This window comes from Phocoena sinus, chromosome X (genome assembly GCF_008692025.1).
Source record: "Phocoena sinus isolate mPhoSin1 chromosome X, mPhoSin1.pri, whole genome shotgun sequence".
In the NCBI taxonomy this organism is placed as follows: Eukaryota; Metazoa; Chordata; class Mammalia; order Artiodactyla; family Phocoenidae; genus Phocoena; species Phocoena sinus.
The window spans coordinates 48,313,244-48,332,561 of NC_045784.1; the positions used below are offsets into that span (position 1 = coordinate 48,313,244).

Genomic DNA, 19,318 nt, shown 5'->3' on the forward strand with positions numbered 1-19,318 from the left:
AGGTAAAGTATAATAAATTTATTACAATTAAAATTAATTATTAAGAAAAAAATTAAAAAAAAAAAAAAAAAAACCATGCCCGGATAGAGCCGTAGGACAAATGGTGGAAGCAAGAGTATACAGACAAGATCTCACACAGAAGCATACACGTACACATTCACAAAAAGAGGAAAAGGGAAAAAAATCATAGAACTTGCTCCTAAATTCCCCCTCTTCAATTTGGATTCATTCCTTGTGTATTCAGGTATTCCACAGATGCAGGGTACATCAAGTTGGTTATGGAGCTTTAATCCGCTGCTTCTGTGGCTGCTGGGAGAGATTTCCCTTTCTCTTCTTTGTTCTCAGAGCTCACAGGAGCTCAGCTTTGGATTTGGCCCTGCCTCTGTGTGTAGGTCGCTGGAGGGCGTCTGTTTTTTGCTCCGACAGGATGGGGATAAAGGAGCCGCTGATTCGGGGGCTCCGGCTCACTCAGGCCGGGGGTTGGGGGATGGGGGAAGGAGGGGCACTGCGTGCGGGGCGGGCCTGCGGCGGCAGAGGCAGCGTAACTTTGCGGCAGAGGCCGGCGTGACGTTGCACCAGCCTGAGGCCCGCCATGCGTTGTCCCGGGGAAGTTGTCCCTGGATCCCGGGAACCTGGCAGTGGCGGGCTGCACAGGCTCCACGGAGCAGGGGTGTGGAGAGTGACCTGTGCTCGCACACAGGCCCCTTGGTGGCGGCAGCAGCAGCCCCAGCGTCTCCCGCCCGTCTCTGGGGTCCGCGGTCTCAGCCGCGGCTCGCACCCGTCTGTGGGGTTTGTGCTTTCAGCCGCGGCTCGCGCCCGCCTCTGGGGTTCGCGCTTTTAGCCGCGGCTCGCGCCCGTCTCTGGGGTTCGCGCTTTTAGCCGCGGCTCGCGCCCTTCTCTGGAGATCCTTTAAGCAGCGCTCTTAAACCCCTCTCCTCGCGCACCAGGAAACAAAGAGGGAAGAAAAAGTCTCTTGCCTCTTCGGCAGGTGCAGGCTTTTCCCCCGAACTCCCTCCCGGCTAGTCGTGGTGCACTAACCCCTTCAGGCTATGTTCAAGCCGCCAACCCCAGTCCTCTCCCTGAGCTCTGTCCAAAACCGAAACCCAAGCCTCAGCTCGCAGCCCCGCCCGCCCCGGCGGGTGAGCAGACAAGCCTCTCGGGTTGGTGAGTGCTGGTCAGCACCGATCCTCTGTGCAGGAATCTCCCCGCTTTGCCCTCCGCACCCGTCACTGTGCACTACTCCGCTGTCCCGAAGCTCCCCCCGCCGCCTCCCGCAGTCTCCGCCCGCGGAGGGGCTTCCTAGTGTGTGGAAACTTTTCCTCCTTCACAGCTCCCTCCCACTGGTGCAGGTGCCGTCCTTATTCTTTTGTCTCTGTTTTTTCTTTTGCCCTACCCAGGTACGTGGGGGAGTTTCTTGCCTTTTGGGAGGTCTGAGGTCTTCTGCCAGCCTTCAGTAGGTGTTCTGTAGGAGTTGTTCCACGTGTGGATGTATTTCTGGTGTATCCGTGGGGAGGAAGGCGATCTCCGCGTCTTACTCTTCCGCCATCTTCAAGGTCCCCCCCTGGTTATACATTCTTACAGGAGGCTTTTCCTAATTTTCTCCACCAAGAGTCAGGCAGAGACAGATATATTTTCTTACTGTTTCCCTTTGCCTGTGGATATATTTTTTAGTTTATAGTTTTTCTGAGGATGTAGTTCTTTGAAGGTCTCAGATTTTTGTGAAAGTCTCAGTCCCAAATCCCCATCTCGTACACACCTAAGGCCTTGTCTCATGTTTCTATAAGGTTTTAAAAGCTCAAGGCTCTTGGATACTGTGATTGGCAAATGCCCTCATGGGAGTTGTGGCTTCTATATCCATTTATCACTCTTTTTTTCCAGTTTTTCTTCATTTTGGAACCATATATTCATAATGTTTCCTTCATTTTTTTGAAAGATCAGCAGTGCAGACATTTATTTTATTCAGATTTTCTAGGGAATTTTAGTGGAAATTTTATTATTGTTATTTACTCCACTATATTGGTTGCCCCATTTAATAGATGAGAAACTAAGACCCTAAGAAGGAAGTGAATTGCCTAAGGTCATACTGCTGGACCAACAACGGAACTGGCACCACAGCCCAGTTTTCCTGATTCCTAGTGTAGAGTTCTTCTCCTCTGGGCAAATGTGCCTCATCTCCTCTTCTTACCCAAGTGTTTCTCTCCCTTTCAGTCCTATGAGGATCTGGTCCAGCGTCTGGAGCCAGTTATAATGGAGCTAGAACGGCAGGAAAATGTATTGGTGATCTGCCACCAGGCTGTCATGCGGTGCCTCCTGGCCTACTTCCTGGACAAGAGCTCAGGTACCACTGTTCTCTCTGTTCCTGGCACGGGAGCTGCATGTGAGTTGAGACTCTGACACCAGAAATTGGTGGTTTATATCTTAATAGTTAAGAGCACGGGATCTAGAGCAAGGGTGCATGTGTTCAAGTTCTTGCTCTGTCACATAATACGTTTGGCAAATTACTTTAACCTCTCTGTTCTCAGTTTCCATATCTGTAAAATGGGGAGAATAATGATGAAGTTTAAATAAATGAACATATTTAACATAAAGAGCTTAGAACAGTTCATGACACAAAGTATGGGCCATATAAGTGTTAGCTGCTATTATTAATATCAGTGTTACTCTGAGATAACATTTTCAAAGCCAACCTTAACAGTCTGCCTCAACCTGAAAAAGATGAGCCAGTATTTGTCTGAGGCATGCTGTTCTCAGGTGGAATGGGACCTCTTGTGGTATCTTGATTTTGATTATAGGTTTCTGTCTTTGCTATAGGGATGATTTCCCCAAGATATTGATGTTTTCATTTAAAAATTTTAAATGATAATTTCTTTTTATAAAAAACATCTAGATATTTTAATTTACAGTGTATCTACACTGACTACAAATACTGAAATGCAAACTGAGGCAGCTGGCCTGGCAAGAGACTGTTGTGTCACCTTCAGGTGGGAGAGTCCATTTCTGACATTGATGCTGAAGCATTGACATCTCCAGGATACTGGAGGGAGGGAGTGTGAGGACAATGCAAAGTCATATTTGAAGTGTACAATATCCTGCAGACTTGGATCTTTTCTATGACGCTAGCTTCCAAGCAAAGGGCACTTGTAATATGGAGTCATCTAGAATTGGAACCCCTGGGACTTGAAAACTTGACATTGGACAAGTAATTTCCTCTGCTTGGTCCTCAATCTCTTCAATGGAAAAAAGATGACAGGGGTTGGGGTGGTGCTGCTAGATTTCTGATACTGTCCACATCTCTACTGCTCAGTACTATTTTCGAGACTGTGAGGCCGGCCTTGTAACCCCAACTGTGAAGAAGAGGAAATGGAAGCTCTGAGGGATGAAGGAATTGCCCAAGATCACAGGGCTCAGTAGGGCAGGGAGAGGTACCAATCTCAGGTGCATTCCAGAGGCCTCTCACTTCAGACATATGTGAGGTGCATGGGAAGCACATGCATCTCCCGTTTGCACACTGCTTTACCCACTTACTACCCACTTTCATGCACAGGCCATGCCATCTTCTCACAGCTGTCTTAAGAGCTGGGCCAGGCAGGGCTGGGCACATGCTCTTGCCCCTATCACTCAGGTGAGGAAACTGAGACCCAGAGAGATGGTGTGACTGAGAACTCAGACCCATAAGACCTCAGAGCTGGGTCCAATCCTGTGCTATGAGAGATAGGAACTTTGGGGACCAGAAAGAGAAAAGACAGGGCTGAGGTCACTTGTGCAGGTAATGGCAGAACTGGGTCAGAGACCTCAGGCAAGTCGCTTCCCTTCTCTGAATCTATTTTGTCATGTGTGCAGTGAGGAACAGTAACTCCTGCAGAGTATCAGTGAGGATGGAATGAGATAGTGCACCAAAAGCACTAGGCCCAGCACCTGAAGATGATGGTGACAAAGGCAAGGAGGAGGAGCAGACTGGTTGCCCAGGAAATTGCCAAATCTTATGTGTCAGGAGGCTGCATGGTCAGTGGCAGGCCTTAAAAGCCTACGGTGAACCTCAGGGGCAGGGAGGCCGTGAGGGGTGGAGCTCTGGCTCAATGAAGGGAGATGGGGAGCCGTATAGGTTGCCTGGGTGGTCAGGAGGGTGGATGTCTGCAGAGAGGGGTGAGGTGGGGGTGTCACCCCACAACACTGTGAGTCCCTCGAAGGCAGTGGCAGCAGACTGCAGTGGGAAGAGCACACATTTGGCCTCAAAGCATCCCAGGCTCGAGTCCCAGCACTGCCACTTCCTGGCTGTGGGATGTAGGGCAAGTGCCTTCCCTCTCAGAACCTCAGTGTCCTCATCCATGGAATGGGCCTGATCATCACCTCCCATCAGGGCTGTCTGAATGTCATCAAGGCCATACGAGTAATTGCATGCGAATATTCAGAACAACTTTATACATAATCCTCAGTAAATGGAAACAAGTGAATTGGTGAATGCTTGTCCATCAACAAGTGTCCCAGGAGTCAGAGGGCACAGGCCTGGGCTGGGGAGAAAGCTGCGGGAGGTGCCAAGGTGCACGCACACCTCGGCCACGGCCCCGGCACATAGTGGGGCCTCAGAAAACACTTGCTGAGACCTGTTGTGGGCCTTTGTGGTGGGGGAGCCCATGGAAGGGCTGAGGTTGGGGCCGGGAGGGAGGCCTGCCTTGGTCTTATGTTTGCCCTGTGGGTGAGGAGGTCGGCCACCTTCGAGGTGACCATCCTCAGCGTCTGGGGGACCCAGGGTCTGTCTGCGATCTCCAGGGCCCTTCTTCCTCCCTGCTCCTGAGGCTGCCTCTCTGCTCTCTTCCTCCTTCCCCACCCTGCTCTCAGCACTGTCTCTGAAGACTGTGGGGGAGCAGGGCCCAGGTGAAGACAACCATGGGGAAGGGGGTGGAAAGGGAGAGTGCTGCAAGCCTGGAGGCCTTGGGAGGTGGTGCCTTCCCCAGCACCCTGTCTCTGAGGGCTGCTCTCTCCTCCTTTCTAGATGAGCTGCCTTATCTCAGGTGCCCTCTGCACACAGTGCTCAAACTTACACCTGTGGCTTATGGTGAGTCCCCTACCTTCATCTGGGGAAAAGCACATAGACACCATGATCATGCCTGCAGTGCCTAGCATTTTCCCAGAAGAGTCCTGAGAGAGATTTCCTGGGTGGGTAGTTGGATGTCTTGGTAGAGGCAGGGCTGGTGATAGCAAGATGAGAATGGGGAAGGACTGAAGTGGCCTCTAAATCTGGGACCTGGCCCCAGCTTTCTCTGTCTCTACCAGAGCACCAATCATACAGCACAAAGCTGTAGAAGAGGGGGTGCCCAAAAGGGACCAGATGAATAAGTGTATCTTGGGGCCAGATTTGAAGAGAGGGTTCAAAGACCAGCCCGGGCAGTTGAGACTCTCTTTGGGGGCATTAGTCAGCTCTGGAATGTTCATGAGTGATGAAGAGACAGACTCAAATCTATTCTGGAGTATGAACAGGGCAGATGGTGTACTGAAACCTGGATTAGTGTTCAGTCCACAGGGATGGAGCTAAGGGGGCTTCCATAGGCATTGGGCCTCCTCTGCCCGCTCCAGGCCCCAATGATACCACCCTCCTCTTTCTTCAGGCTTCCTAGAACTCCCTTGTGACCTTCCACATCTCTGATGTTGCCATAACCGCATAGTTCTGGAAATAAATTTTACCTGGGACTGGTTGCCCCAAGGCAGAGACACCAGGACTCTTCCACCACTTTAGCACCTAACACAGCTGGGAGGATCCACAGAGCTCCATTGTTATTATTAGGTTTCTGTCTCACAGACAAGAGCTGAGGAGGGGTGCAAAAATCATCTCTTGTCATCTCTCATTCTCATTGACAACTGGGCAAGGGAGGCTCAGAGAAGTCTGAGACTATTAGGGGAAGAGCTGGGAGGATGCCCCATTCCTGTATCTTAAGCCTAGTGTCTTCCCCTGACATCACACAAGTGGTCTAAATTCCTCTCCCTAAAGGGCAGTCACGGTCTGCACACAGCGTGGAGCTGGGGGTGTGGGTGGTGACGGGTGGAGGAGGGAATGACACCTCAGGAAAGACCTGTGCTTACCCGGGTGGCTTATGGATGAACGGGTTGTTCTTTTCTGAGGCTGCAAAGTGGAGTCCATCTACCTGAACGTGGAGGCTGTAAACACACATCGGGAGAAGCCTGAGGTAGGTGAGGGACTCTGTGTCCTAAGCTGGCACATGGTGAAAGCACCCTCCCCTGCAGAAAGGCAGCCCCAGTCCCACAGAGCTTGGGTATTTCCACCAACAGGTAGAATAACCAGCACCCAGAAATGCAGGAACCACAGCCCAGACCCGAGGCACCCTAGACACGCACAGCTAGAGCAACCCTGCCTAAAAGGCCTCTGGCTGAGGTTCCCCCAGGCTTGCCTGAGAAGAGGGTCAGGATCCAGGCTTGGCTGAAATAGGGGAGCCTGGCAGTGAGGACAAGAGGCAGGGAGGGGTGGGGGCTCCACACTGCTGGCTGCTTCCTGCTAATACTGGGTTCTCTCCTCTCAGAATGTGGACGTCAGCCGGGAACCTGAGGAAGCCCTGGACACTGTCCCTGCCCACTACTGAGCCCTTTCTAAGACATAAAACTGCCTCTGTCCTCGCTATCTTTCACGTTTAGGAGCTGCTATTGTTGCTCTTCTCTTACACTGAGAACACTCTGGAGTTGGCCTCACTGAAAGAGACCTGCTTCCAGTGAAGAAACCCTCATCAGCTCCAAAACAGGTCTTGATTTCTAGCTACAACCAAGGTGCTGTCTAGGTCAGGATGAAACTTTTTCCTTCTTAATTCCTATTCCCTGATCAATAAAGACTTCTCTTACTGCCTACAAAAGGGGAAAGGAGGTCATTGTGAGGCTTTTCCCACAAGATCCTCTTAAGATCCTGACCCTATGAAATGGCTCTGGTGCTGTCGGGGTATGGACTGGGTGAGAACTTCCTGGAAAGAAGGACTTTGGAGTAGTACCTCCAAATGTGAGGGTGGAGATAGGTTCATGTGAGTGCTTATGGCCTTGTTTCTTCGTGGGCAACATGGCTGGGAACATGACACCTTCATCCCTACATTCAAAGAAGAATCTGCACTCAGACCACAGCTCTCCTTCCTTCTCCAACTCTTGTTGCCATCCTGAGTTATTTCACTGTCCATATAAATGATTCAGACAATACCCTGGTCTCCTAGTGTCCTGCCCCCTCAACTTCAGTGAGCATCTTCCCTTCAGCCACTCACTGCTTGGTTGGCATCATCTAGACTTCTCTCCAGGCTGACTTCTTAAATACAAGCATCTCACTATCTGACCACTGGCCCCCTGGTCCTTAAAACTCTCTGTGTCATCCACAGGATCCCTAGCAGCATGCCTCCCACACAGCAGGCATGTATGTAGTATTTCTTGAGTGAACAATATTTGTTCTTGTACTGTATCAAGAGTATAGTCCTTTGATTCCTCCATTATCTCCCAATCCACCAGTCCTCTTCCTCTTCACTGTTCTTCCATACCTGGCCAGCTTGCATCCTACATTCTATCTCTTCAGCCAATCTCCATGCAGCTACTGTGGGCAGATAGCAGCAACCCACTTGCGAAGAGACAGACTCATACACCCCCTGACTTTGTTTGTCCTTCCATCACAACCACCAGCAAGACACAAACCTTGTATGATCCATATCGCTTTTTTTATTGGGATCACTGCTTGAAGCAAATCTACATTTATCTCCTTCTAGAGCCACCTTAAATCCTGTTCAAAGTCAGGGTCACCCTCTATTCTCTGGTATTCTATCCATCCCACCTCCCCAAGGATGGGTTGATTCAGTCAGCTCCTGACTATTCCATATCTATATCCTGTCCTTCTCTATTGGCTTTTGCCCCCACTGTCTATGCAACATGCTCAGGTCTCTCTCCTATCCCAAAAAAGTCCTCCCTTGTTCCCATGTCCACCTTTAGTTACGTCCCTTCCATTCTTACACAAATATCTCAAAATGAATCTACACTTACTCTCCAGAACCCTCTCCCTTTGCCTTCTGTTCCAGGCTTTCCCCTTCTAGAACTTGACTTAAGGTATTATCCCCTTGCCTGCTATGCTTTCCCCACATCTCTACCCCACTGAAGTCATACTTGCCTTTTAGCCTAAAGCTGGAGCCCACCTTCCCCAAAGAGCTATGCTGATCTCTAGCTCTTATATGAACCCAAAATGTCACTCACAACAACTTAGGCACATTAAAAGACAGAACAAACCGCAATTCATTTTTCAAATTTAATGTAACTCATATCAAATATGACAAGACACAGAAAGCAAACAACAAAGCAGGATTGGCAAACAGATTTTTTCATAGTATGTCACCCTCAGCTGATTGGTAATATTTGCTTAGATTGCTGCGTGGACAAAGATTCCAAGGATGTACCTTGGCTCCATGGGAAGGACTGCTGCAATTCATTAGCGGTATCTGTAAACATGTGATATAAATCTGAAAACAAAACACCAAACAGAAACACATTTTAGCACCAAATATACTATTTTCTCATACTTCCTTCATTGTGCTCATCTCCCCACCCTGCCCTCCCACCTTGGGGTTTCTTATAACATCTCCCAGCTCTTATACCCATCCCCATCGGCCTTGGCTGTGGAAATGTTGTAATTACCTGAAACCTCACTAGCCATAGGAGAAGCTACAGGCACCAAGGCTGGTGGCTCCACCACTAAAGCCAGCAGCATTGCTCGCTCCACTGCCATAGCCAGCACTACTGCTTGGTCCACCGTTGAAGCCAGCATCGGTGCTCAGTCCACTGCCAAAGCCAACAATGGAAGTGGGTCCACCAATAAAGCCGGTGCTGGTGTGGGGTTCACCAGTAAAGCCAGTGCTGGTGTTGGAACCACTGCCAAAGCCAATGATGGTGCTCAGTCTTCCATTGAAGCTGGTATTAGGCCCACCGCCAAAGCCATCACTGATGCTGAGGCCACTACTAAAGTCAGCACTGGTGCCAAGTGTGCTGCCAAAACCAGCATTGGTGCCCAGCCCACCACCAAAGATATCACTGGAGATCAGTCCACCACCAAAGCCAGAGTTGGTGCTCAGTCCACCACCAAATCCTGTGCTGGTGCTTAACCCATCACAAAAGCTGAAACCAGCACTGGTGCTGAGTCCATCACCAAAACTGGCACTGGTAGGACCACTAAAGCAGGTGCTTGTACTAGGAGGGCCACCAAAACATAGGTTGGTGTTAGACACACTGTCAAAGCAGAATCTGGTGCTGGGGGCTCCACCAAAGCCCATGCTGGTACTGGGAGCACTGCCAAAGTCAGTAGTGGTGTTAGGTGCCCCACTGAAGTCAGTACTGGTGCTGAACACACTGCCAAAGCCAGAGTTGGCGCTGGGTGCACTGTTGAAGGCAATGCTAATGCTGACAGCACTGCTAAAACCAGCACTGGTGTTGAGCGCGCCACCTAAGCCAAGACTGGTGCTGAGTGTACCACCAAAGCTGGCACTAGTGCTGGGAGAATCACCAAAGCAGAAGCTGGTGCTTAGTGTACCACCAAAGTCAGTGCTATTGCTGAAAGAGCTACCAAAGGAGACACTGGTACTGAGTACACCATCAAAACCAGTGCTGGTGCTAGGAAAGCCACCAAAGCAGATACTGGTACTGAGTTTGCCACCAAATCTGGCACTGGAACTGGGAGAGCCACCAAAGTAGACACTAGTGCTGAGTGTGCCACCAAAGCCAGTGCTGGTGCTAAGTGCACCACTAAAGACTGCACTGGTGCCGAGTGTACTGCCAAAGCTGGTGCTCATACTGAGTGCATCACTGAAGCCAGCAGGGGTACTGAGTATGCCTCCAAAACCAGAGCTGGCTCCACCACTGAAACTTGTACTGGTGTTGAGTGGGCCACTGAAACTAGAGCTGACCCCACCACTGAAGTTGGTACTGGTGCAAGGTGTGCCACCAAAGCTAATGCTGGCTTCACTGCTGAAACTAGAGCTGGTGCTGGGTGCACCACCAAAGCTAATGCTGGCTCCACCACTGGAAGTGGAGCAAGTGCTGGGTGTGCCACCAAAGCAAATGCTGGCTACGCTGCTGAAGCTGGCACTGGTTCTGCATGTTCCACCAAAGCTAATGCCAGCCCTGTCACCAAAGACATTACTGGGGCTGGGGACACCACTGAAGCTAATACTAGCACCATCGCTATAGCTAGCCCTGGTGCTAGCTCCTCTGCTGAAGTCAATGTTGGTGCTGGCATTTGCATTTTCTTGGGCTCTGGCCTCACTTTCAAGTGAAAATCTGCCCCAGGCCTGAGCATCATTACCTAACTCTTCCCTTGTTAGGCAGTCGATATCCATGTCATCCCAATTCCAGGGCCCAGCCACAGCTTCCTCTCCAATCTCCATTTGGGCTCTTGCCTTAGCCCTGGCCTCAGCCTCAGCTACAGCCACAGCTGCAGCTTGGACTTCCATCTCCACTGCCTCCCGGTACTGCACGGCCCAGTCCTTGGGGTCTTTCTTCTGCACCTAAAATGAGAATTACAATCATTATAAGAAAAATAACATTTGTAATTATGTATTAAATACCTACCATGGGCTTTGTATAAAACTAATAGTAGCATTTAAAAAAAAGTCTTAGTTGTTGGGACTCTATCATGGGTCAGTCCTGAGATCCAATTTCAGTTCGATAACTTAGGTGCTGTGTGACCTTGGACAAGCTACTTAATCTCACTGAGCCTAAGTCTCTTCATCTGTAATATGGGAAACGATAAGAGAGTATGTTGTGGATTGAATGTTTGTGTCCCCCCAAAATTCATATTTTGAAGTACCAACCTCGAATGTGACTATATTTTGAGGTAGGCCTTTATGGAAGTAAAGTTTAATGAGGTCATAATGGTGGGTCCTTGATCCAATAGGATTAGTGTCCTTATAAGAAGAGACTCTCTCTCACCACCATGAACACAGCAAGAAGGTATTCATCTGCAAGCCAGGAGGAGAGGCTTCACTAGAAACTAACACTGCTGGACCTTGATCTAGGACTTCCAGCCTTCAGGACTATGATAAAATAATTTTCTGTTGTTTAAGCCACCCAGTCTATAGTATTTTGTTATGGCAGTTGAGGAGACTAATACGAAGTATGAACATGAATGAAACAATGTAAACTTTATGTCAAGCAGCATTCTGGGACATAAATGAAGTTCCATGTGCTTATATATGAACTGCAGACTGCCCTATACCTGCCCATCCCTGTACACTGCCTACCCCAGCCAGAGACATCCTGTATCCTTAATATGCCAAGTCAGGGCAGCTCTCCTATTACCTTGCATGCAAACTTGAGAACTTTCATCTTGCTAGTCTCATGGTAGGAGCACAAGCCCCAGAAGAACTCATATTCAGGTGGTCTGCTGTTGGGGACCCTCTTGTATTCCAGATACCTTGAAGAAAGGAAATGAAACTTGCTTCTAACCAAGCAAACCTGTTGTCTAACCACTTGGGACCAGGTGGCAACCTCCTCCAAAGAAAAACTAAACTCAGCTCCTGGAGAAGGATTTCCAAGGCCCTCCTTCCCTAGACTCACTCCAAAACACAGTTCATGGTCTTGACCTCCAATACTGAGCCATTTCCCATTGGCCTTGTGCAAAGTAGTCACTTGGTGTGGCAGGGGACGCATGTATAGGGCATGGTGTCACAGGGAGGCCAAAGTATCCTGCCACCTGTGAGGAGTAAACCCAAGTTTCTATCGGGTGTGTTGTAAACAGAGGAGCCATTCTTTGGGCATTCTGCTCTGAGCACACCCCACAGCAAGGGCCTTGTGTTTGGTCCACCATGGACTCAGTTCTAGGGAACAGGATGCCCATACCTCTAAAGGTAGTGTAAGAAAAGGGCAATCGAGCACTTTCTGGACCAGATCGGCACACTCAGAACACTTCATGGCCTGACAAAGCCCCAAAACACCACTTACTTCTGCTTCACAAACTCGTCTGTGATGAGCTTCCTCACTTCCCCAAAGAGCGAGTGCCTTACCCTAACAATGGGAAAAACAACCCATGAACCAAGATCAGAACTTCCCACATGGGGGCAGAGGCATTTCCCAACATGGAAGAGACCTCTCTAGTACATAAGGCCATCTCAATGAACTCAGGAAAGTAATGAACACATGGTCACTAGAAGCAGGCAGTTGAGGCCAGATGGTTCTTTATCAGGGATGCCCTGAAGGTCTATCTTATATATCAGCTTAGAACAAAGAAAGAACATAGGAGAAAGGGGAAGCAGAGAGTTCAGGACCATTTCCCCATCCACCCAGGTCAGAACCCTGGACCCTCTACCCAGTCCAGCAACCCCGCCCCCTCCACCAGACCACCAGGCTGATGCAATCCTGGGACCATCCTCTCTTGCCAAAGGACAACACGGACAGCAACTGCTGACAGAGCCCAATCATACCCAGGGTGCAGCCCCAACTTGGGCAGCAACTCCCAGATGACAGCTGCAAGGGGAGGCAAAAGGAAACAGGGATAGAAAATGAACATGTGGAATTCCGACCATGACCCCCTATTCAGCTGCCAGCCCAGCAACTCACCCTCATTGGCCTTGTTGCCATTCATAAAAATGACACTCAGAATCACCATAAGATCTAGTTTGGGTGTGTCCTTGGTCCTAGGGAAATAATGGGACAGAGAGAAGGTTTACATCCAGCAGCCATCTGCAAAAAAATACACACCAGCCAGCCTACTAGGTTAGCTTCTCCCAGATTCTTCAGATATGAGAGAATTCTGCCCAGTCTATGCCTCAAGCTCTATGTGACCCTGGGCAAGGCACTTAGACTCTCTTATTCATAAAATGGGAAAATCACATTTTCCTCTCCCCAGGTTGCTGAGAGGATAGAATTGTACTTGTATTTGTCAACCCACTACAACCCAGACACCCAGCCAATATGAGTTACTTCTTTCTCTTCCAGACCCCTCAGCTCCAAAAGAATTCTAGGCATGGCCCCACTGATGCTCCTGCCCTTCAACCCTCATGATTCACTCATACCAGGAAGCCCTCCCTTGGGAACTACTCTACCAAGGTCAATAGGAAGAGACAAGCAACAACAGGGAAGCTTCTGGAGATACAGAAAACTTGACAGTAGGAATGACCTGCCCCAGGCTTCTACAACCTCCATTCAATCATAAACGGGCACCACAACTATGTGTAGGGCTCCAACTACATGTGGGATATGGAAAAGGGGTTTTTAGGCTCTGTCTTTCCTGACTTCCTAGGGGATGTGGGGAGAGGACAGGGATGGAGTAGTACCATGGATAAAAGCAGAAGCCTCCCTCCCATCCCAGCCCTTTCCCAGCTTACGTTCCCAGGATGCCTGCAGAGGATTCCTGAATGCTGATGAGAATATACAAGCTACTTTGTTTATCAATTTCCTTCAGATTGACTCGAAACATCTGCCAAATAAAAGAATAGCCTGTGAGGTCACAAAATTCAGCCTAGGCAGTGAAATAATTCATGTAAAACACTTAACTAACACAGCAAACAGGTAACAAATGTACTATTGTTATCAAAATAGTCTTTATGCTTAATGGGACTCTAGGGAGACAGATAATGGGGGATGGAAGGGAGAGGTGAGCAACTGAAATACACTACAGAACATGTCCAGCAGTAGACAGAAGCCAGGACTAAGCTGGGTGGCTTGGGTCCTAGCTGTACTTGCTGTGTTACCCGAGGCTAGTCTACGTCCCTCCCTAGGCCATCGTCTGCTCATTTGCACAGTGATGGGGCTGGATTAGGGAGTCTCTGTGGTCCCCCGCAAAGGGACGTGTACACCTTTGTTCCATTCAAGACTTCCCCATTGTGCCCATCCCACAGAAGATGTCCCTTCACCTTCTCCAGAGCATAGCTTGCTCGTTCAATGATCTCTGGGAAATATTCATCATATTCTTGGATGACATCCTTCAGCATGTCTGCAGGAAGGGAGAGGTGGGAGCAGCTGGTCTGAGAAGGGGCCACAGAGCTGCAGCCCTTTTGCCAGCCCTATGGGGTTAGTGTAGTCTGAGTCCTGAACTGTGTTAATGGGAGATGCCAGCCATGACAGAGTGTGAAAAGGGCAGGGGAGGATAGATGAGAGAATGAAGAGGCCATAAAACTAAATTGTTACCCCCAGGGCAGGGAGGAGAGGGGAGTAGAAAGGAGAGCTCAGGGAGGAGGGTTGGGATGACTCTACCTGAGCGCTTGATGGGGATCTTTGTCTGGTCCTTAACCAACAGGTATTTCACCAACTTATTTGCCTGGGAGAAGAGGAATACATGGGGAGATCTCAATATGTTTTCATAAAACTTGGAAGAAAGACAGAGAAGAGGGCAGGTGAAGAAGAGAAGAGACTGGGCAGCATTGGATTCTTACCCTTTCTTGCAAAATGGCCACATCTCGGGATAGCGGAGGCCTCTGGCCCCATGAAATCCACCTATAATTACCACCACCTCTCTCATCCCCGTTCAGATGCTTGGACTGCATCATCAGAAAGCAGAAAGGTCCAAAATCACCAGGTGAAAGAGATGGCTCTGTCTCCTCACCCTGCCTATTCCTGAAAGTCCCCTAAACCCTCCCTGTAGGGGTCCTGACCTTATCATTAGCCACACTGAGTTCTAGATTTGTCTTTCACTGTCTTCCAGGCAGGAGTTTCATTTCCCTGCCAAGACAGGAGCAACCCAAGGGCAGGGTCTGGTTCTTCCTCTTCTTTTGGCCACCACTGGCTCTACTAGCCGTACCCCTTCAACAAGTCACTTCACCTCTCTGGGACTTGGTTTTCTTATCTGTAACACTGGGACCTAGCTGGTAAGAGTTACTTTAAAACATAAAAGCATAACCTGTGTGACTATACCCAACACAAAGCCTGGTCCATGCTAACTACTATGTATTGATAAATACAAGTTGAATTATATCCAGTTTGTAGTAAGTGTATGGATGTCTTATTTCCCCACCAATCTTTGAACTGCAAAGCAGCAGGAACTATATCACATTCCTCTCAGCATCTCTCACAGCCTATGTGAATGCAGGGACTGGCTCAGTAAACTTAAAAGAACAAGTGAACAAACCAGGCAGATAGGAATGGAAAAGAAGTACAGAGTTAAGGATGGTGATGTCAGAGATCTCACCTTTCGGTTCCTCTTGCCCCGGGTCCTGGTTGTGGGCTCCAGACTCAACTGAGCCAGGTAGTCATCTGCCAGGGCCTGGACAGCAGCAACAACCTGAGTCTCAAGGGCACTTATATTGATCTGAGGGGTAGTCATCTTGGCCTGGGCCCCTTTGTCAATTTGGGTCTGGCTTTCAGTTGTCCGGGCTTTAGTGGCAACCTTCTGAGCCCTGTACCTTCTCTTGACCCAGAGGGTGGCTGCTAGGGCTTGTTTTGTGACCATTTGACTGGCAGGTGGGGCCTCAGAGATCTCACAGGCAGAATTTGGGCCCTTATAGGCAGCCTTCTTGACTTTGGATTTTTTGGGCCAGATAGCTGCTGCTGAGGCCTCAATCTGCCTGGTAGCTGTCTCAGTGGCATCTGGGGTCTCTAGGAGTTCAGTGTCAGTATTTGTGTCCTTAACAGTTGCTTTCTTGGCTTTGGAGGTTTTCTTAGTTCGGATGGAGGTAATTTGGCCTTGGATGGTAGCTGAGTAGGTGGTGGATGGAGCCAGTGAGATCTCAGTGGCACTAGCTATGGCCTTATTGTTAGCCTTCTTAGCCTTGGGAGCTTTCTTAGGCTTGATGGAGGCTAACAAGGCTTGAGAATTGGCTGACTCAGTGGCAATCGGAGCCTGGATAGTCTGTGGGATGACTGGCACATTTAGGGCCTACAAGGGTAACTTGATCTGTGTAGTAACACTCTCACTGCCAGTTGGAAATTGGGAGCCTCGGGCTGCCTTAGCAGTAACTCTGTCTTGTTGGCTTTCTTAGGCTGAGCGGTGAATGAAGAAGCCTGAGTATTGACTACCTCAGTGATAGCTGAAGCCTGGTTGATCTGGGGGATGATTGGCAGGTTTAAAGCCAGAAAAGTTATTTTAGGCTTGTTGGTGGTAATCACATTGGCAGATGGAACTGGAGGGGCAGTGCGTACTGTCTTAGTGATAGCCTTAATAGGGGCCTTCTTGGTCTTGCTTTTCTTAGGCCGGTTGGCAACTGGTGGGTCCATAGCCAGTAGGTCCTTGGTTGATGACAAGAGGGTATGCATCAGCAAGACACTATCTTCTTCTGTTGTCTCAGCCTGTACATCTGGAGGGAAGTGAAGCCCAGGCTCCCAGAGGGCCCTACACACTTAAGATTATAACGTGCTGAGCCATCTGGCCTCCCTACAACCCACCCTTTCTACAAAACCTCCCCCTCCTCTGAATGGTGACTGATTGAAGGGGAGGGTGAAGGAAGAGGAAGGGAGCAAGAAATAGGCAGGTTTTCTTCACCTCCTCCTCCACCATTCAGGGGAGGACTGAAACAGGTTAGGCAGGAAATTATGCAACTACAGAGTGGTAGGGGCTCAACAGCCTTAAATGAACTCAGAATAGGGCAGATGGCCTGCCAAGAATGCAGAAGGGCCTCACCTGGAATGGGGTCATCTTATAATCGGAGTCATTTCTACTATCCATTTTTCTGGAAAGCCGAGAAGGGGCCTGAGTCAGGAAAGAATAAGAGGGAGGTGGACATTCATCAGGTCTCCTGCCAATCCTGAAGGAGGGGGTTCTGATCAAACCTTGGGCCCCAAACCCTTCAACTACTGGGTCCTCATACCTAGAAACCCAGACCATCTGGCTTCCAAATCCTAGCTCCTTTTGCCTCCAAGAAACCGCAAGCCTGCTCTCGATCCCGCCCCTTTACCTTACAAACACCCTTACCGCAACTTGGTAGTGCGCATGCACATCAACCAGAGGCGTGAGGGCAACCGCAGGCGCTCAGCGCGCATGTGCTTTGGTGGACTGGACAGGCTGACCACCTCAATCCCACATAAGCCCTCTGCCGTCAAAGCAGCAGAACATCTTGACGCCACTCCTGACCCACTCTTTCTAACTGCATCTCGTCTCATTCCAACCCTTCCCCCAACACCGGTCCCTCTCCCTCCGCTCTGCAGCACCTCTTCGTTCCGCGCCTTCCCCAACACCATACACCTCTCCTCTGCAGTATAGCCACGCAGCGCACTGTCCCTTTCTGTAATGCCCCCTCCCTCCGCTCTGCTGTACTCCTCCGCACCTCCTCTTCTCTTTATATGCCCCCTCCCTATGCTCTGCAGTAAGTGCCTGCACTGCTCCTTCCGCAACACCGCACCCCTACTTCCACGTCTGCAAGTGACCATCCCGCCCTTACTGCAACATGGTTACCCCACCCACAAATCCTATGGTATTAGGCTTTTGTGTAATCCTTCCCAAGCGCTACCAGGTTCTGTCCCTTTCTTTTCAAACCGGTATCAACCGGGTCCTAGCCCCTCTTTTCTCCCCTCTGAGCCAGGTCTTTTCAGATGTATAATAAGGATTCTGCCCCTTACTTTTTCTAGCTCCCAATCTCTACTTTCTGTGGCCCAAACCAGGTCCTGCGACCTCTCTCCAGTTTAAACGAAGCCTCCCATCGCCTATCTCCCTACCTAATTGGATCGTGTTCCATTCTTTCTATGGCCGGAACTATTTCTCCATCTCTCTTTTCTGCAGTCCCAACCGGGTCAGCATCCCTCCTTCCAGCAGCCCGAACTGAGTCCAGATCTCTCTTTCCGTTGCCCAAAGGGGATTCTGCCCTCTACTTTCTCCCTTGCAAACCGAGTCCAGACACCTCTAAATCCGACCACTTCTATGCGGTTAGCTCCTGAACCTCTAGCAGGTTTCCTTCAAACCCTAGGGATGTGTGGAGTCAAGCACGTCAAATCCTAGCCTGGAGTCCCCCACAAGGTCTTCAGTAAAGCAGGGCACTTTAGCTCACCTCTCCCGTCCAGAAGGCGTCCGCTCTCTCCAAGCCTCTCCTTAGGTCTGAGCCTATCTGCTCCCCCTCCCCAGCCGGAAGTGATCCTGCCTCTTTCCGCCTCCAGAGGGGTCTCCTTCCCTGCCTGTCAGCCTCCTCCCTCACTCCCTACTTCCAGCTTTCCTTTCTCCCCAATGTGATCTCTTTTCTGCTTACTACCTCTTATTCAGCAATCATTCTTTTCTATTCTCCATTTGATTTCTCTATCCCCCACACTGTATCCCCATTCCTATTTGATTCCTCTGTTGCCCCTAGGAGGACTGTGTTTCTCTGGGCTCCCACACCAATGCTTCCTACAGACCCCTCTATGCCAACCTTAGTTACATAGTGTGTTTTTGTAGTGTGTTGTGTGTCTGGGTCTCTCTCCCCAGGAGCTGCTCTGGGGTAGGGGACTAGATCATGTTAATTTCTATTGCTTAAGTAGGACCAAATTAAGACATTTAGAGTCTCTAAACGCTAAAAGTTAGGGTATCCCCTGCATCATATGTAATTCAGAATAAAATCAGTAAATACAAGAAAGTCTACCAAAAGTTTTTATTTATCCCCTGATCACTATATTGATGCTTTTAATGTATATCAACTTAGCTGAAAATTTTTACTGGGACTGTGTTTCTCCTTTATTGGTACACTGGTACACAAGTGCTTAGCCTCTGTCTCTAGTGGAATGGAGCACTTCTCCCCAGTGTGGAAAACAATTCTTCTAGGGCAATCACTTACTCCTGCAGTCAGTAATTATTTGTTGAGCACACAGTTGTGCCACGGCCCTTGTTGGATGTTGGATCCCTGCCCTCAAAGAACTCACATCTATTTTTTAAAACTTTATTGGAGTATAATTGCTTTACACTTTTGTGTTAGTTTCTGCTGTATAACAAAGTGAATCAGCTATAAGTATACATAAATCCCCTCCTTCTTTCATCTCCTTCCCACCCTCCCTATCCCACCCCTCTAGGTGGTCACAAAGCACCGAGGTGATCTCCCTGTGCTATGCGACTGCTTCCCACTAGCTATCTATTTTACATTTGGTAGTGTATATATGTCCATGCCGCTCTCTCACTTCGTCCTAGCTTCCCCTTCCCCCTCCCCATGTCCTTAAGTCCATTCTCTACGTCTGCGTCTTTATTCCTGTCCTGCCCCTAGGTTCTTCAGAATCTCTTTTTTTTGTTTGTTTTTTAGGTTCCATATATATGTGTTAGCATATGGTATTTGTTTTTCTGACTTACTTCACTCTGTATGACAGACTCTATTCTTAAGTTCTAAAACACCCATGTAGGAAGAACTAGTTGTATCACCATTCCACAGTTGATGAAATTAATGCCCAAGAGGTGACGTGTCTTGTCTAAAGGCACATGGTCACTAAGTGA

At 49.2% G+C, this 19,318-nt stretch overlaps 2 protein-coding genes and 1 non-coding gene across 5 annotated transcripts in view; 1 reads left to right on the top strand and 2 right to left on the bottom strand.

Moving 5' to 3' along the window:
• Positions 1 to 7,030, top strand: part of PFKFB1 (6-phosphofructo-2-kinase/fructose-2,6-biphosphatase 1) — a 94,571-nt gene extending 87,541 nt beyond the window's left edge. Inside the window, exons 11-14 of one of the 3 annotated variants that reach the window (XM_032620870.1) lie at positions 2,209 to 2,338; positions 4,991 to 5,053; positions 6,115 to 6,179; positions 6,531 to 6,851. In XM_032620870.1, coding sequence (XP_032476761.1) covers positions 2,209 to 2,338; positions 4,991 to 5,053; positions 6,115 to 6,179; positions 6,531 to 6,590 — 318 coding nt within the window. In that variant the 3' untranslated portion in view covers positions 6,591 to 6,851. Of the gene's footprint in view, positions 1 to 2,208; positions 2,339 to 4,990; positions 5,054 to 6,114; positions 6,180 to 6,530 lie in introns of all 3 variants that reach the window. The other 2 variants (XM_032620868.1, XM_032620869.1) reach the window with 2 other exon arrangements.
• Positions 7,031 to 8,663: 1,633 nt separating this feature from the next.
• LOC116748051 (trophinin-like) lies at positions 8,664 to 16,603 on the bottom strand. Its single transcript, XM_032620867.1, has 10 exons — positions 16,559 to 16,603; positions 14,379 to 14,483; positions 14,200 to 14,263; positions 13,860 to 13,939; positions 13,332 to 13,423; positions 12,565 to 12,641; positions 12,429 to 12,471; positions 11,950 to 12,012; positions 11,308 to 11,422; positions 8,664 to 10,514 (listed from the first exon to the last, which is right to left on the bottom strand). The coding sequence occupies exons 1-10, from the start codon at positions 16,601 to 16,603 to the stop codon at positions 8,664 to 8,666; spliced, it is 2,535 nt and encodes an 844-aa protein (XP_032476758.1).
• On the bottom strand, positions 11,657 to 11,785 carry LOC116748198. The gene has a single exon (XR_004348209.1). It is a non-coding gene; the product is annotated as a small nucleolar RNA SNORA11 (small nucleolar RNA).
• Positions 16,604 to 19,318: the final 2,715 nt, after the last annotated feature.

Bases quoted from the DNA above. Each gene is read 5' to 3' on its own strand.
- LOC116748051 (XM_032620867.1), bottom strand. From the start codon at position 16,603: ATGGATAGTAGAAATGACTCCGATTATAAGATGACCCCATTCCAG. The intron at 12,642-13,331 runs GTAAGCTGGGAA...TTATTTCCCTAG, and splicing joins TCTGCAGGCATCCTGGGAAC to GACCAAGGACACACCCAAAC. The intron at 12,013-12,428 runs GTATGATTGGGC...TCCCATTGTTAG, and splicing joins AAGTTGGGGCTGCACCCTGG to GGTAAGGCACTCGCTCTTTG.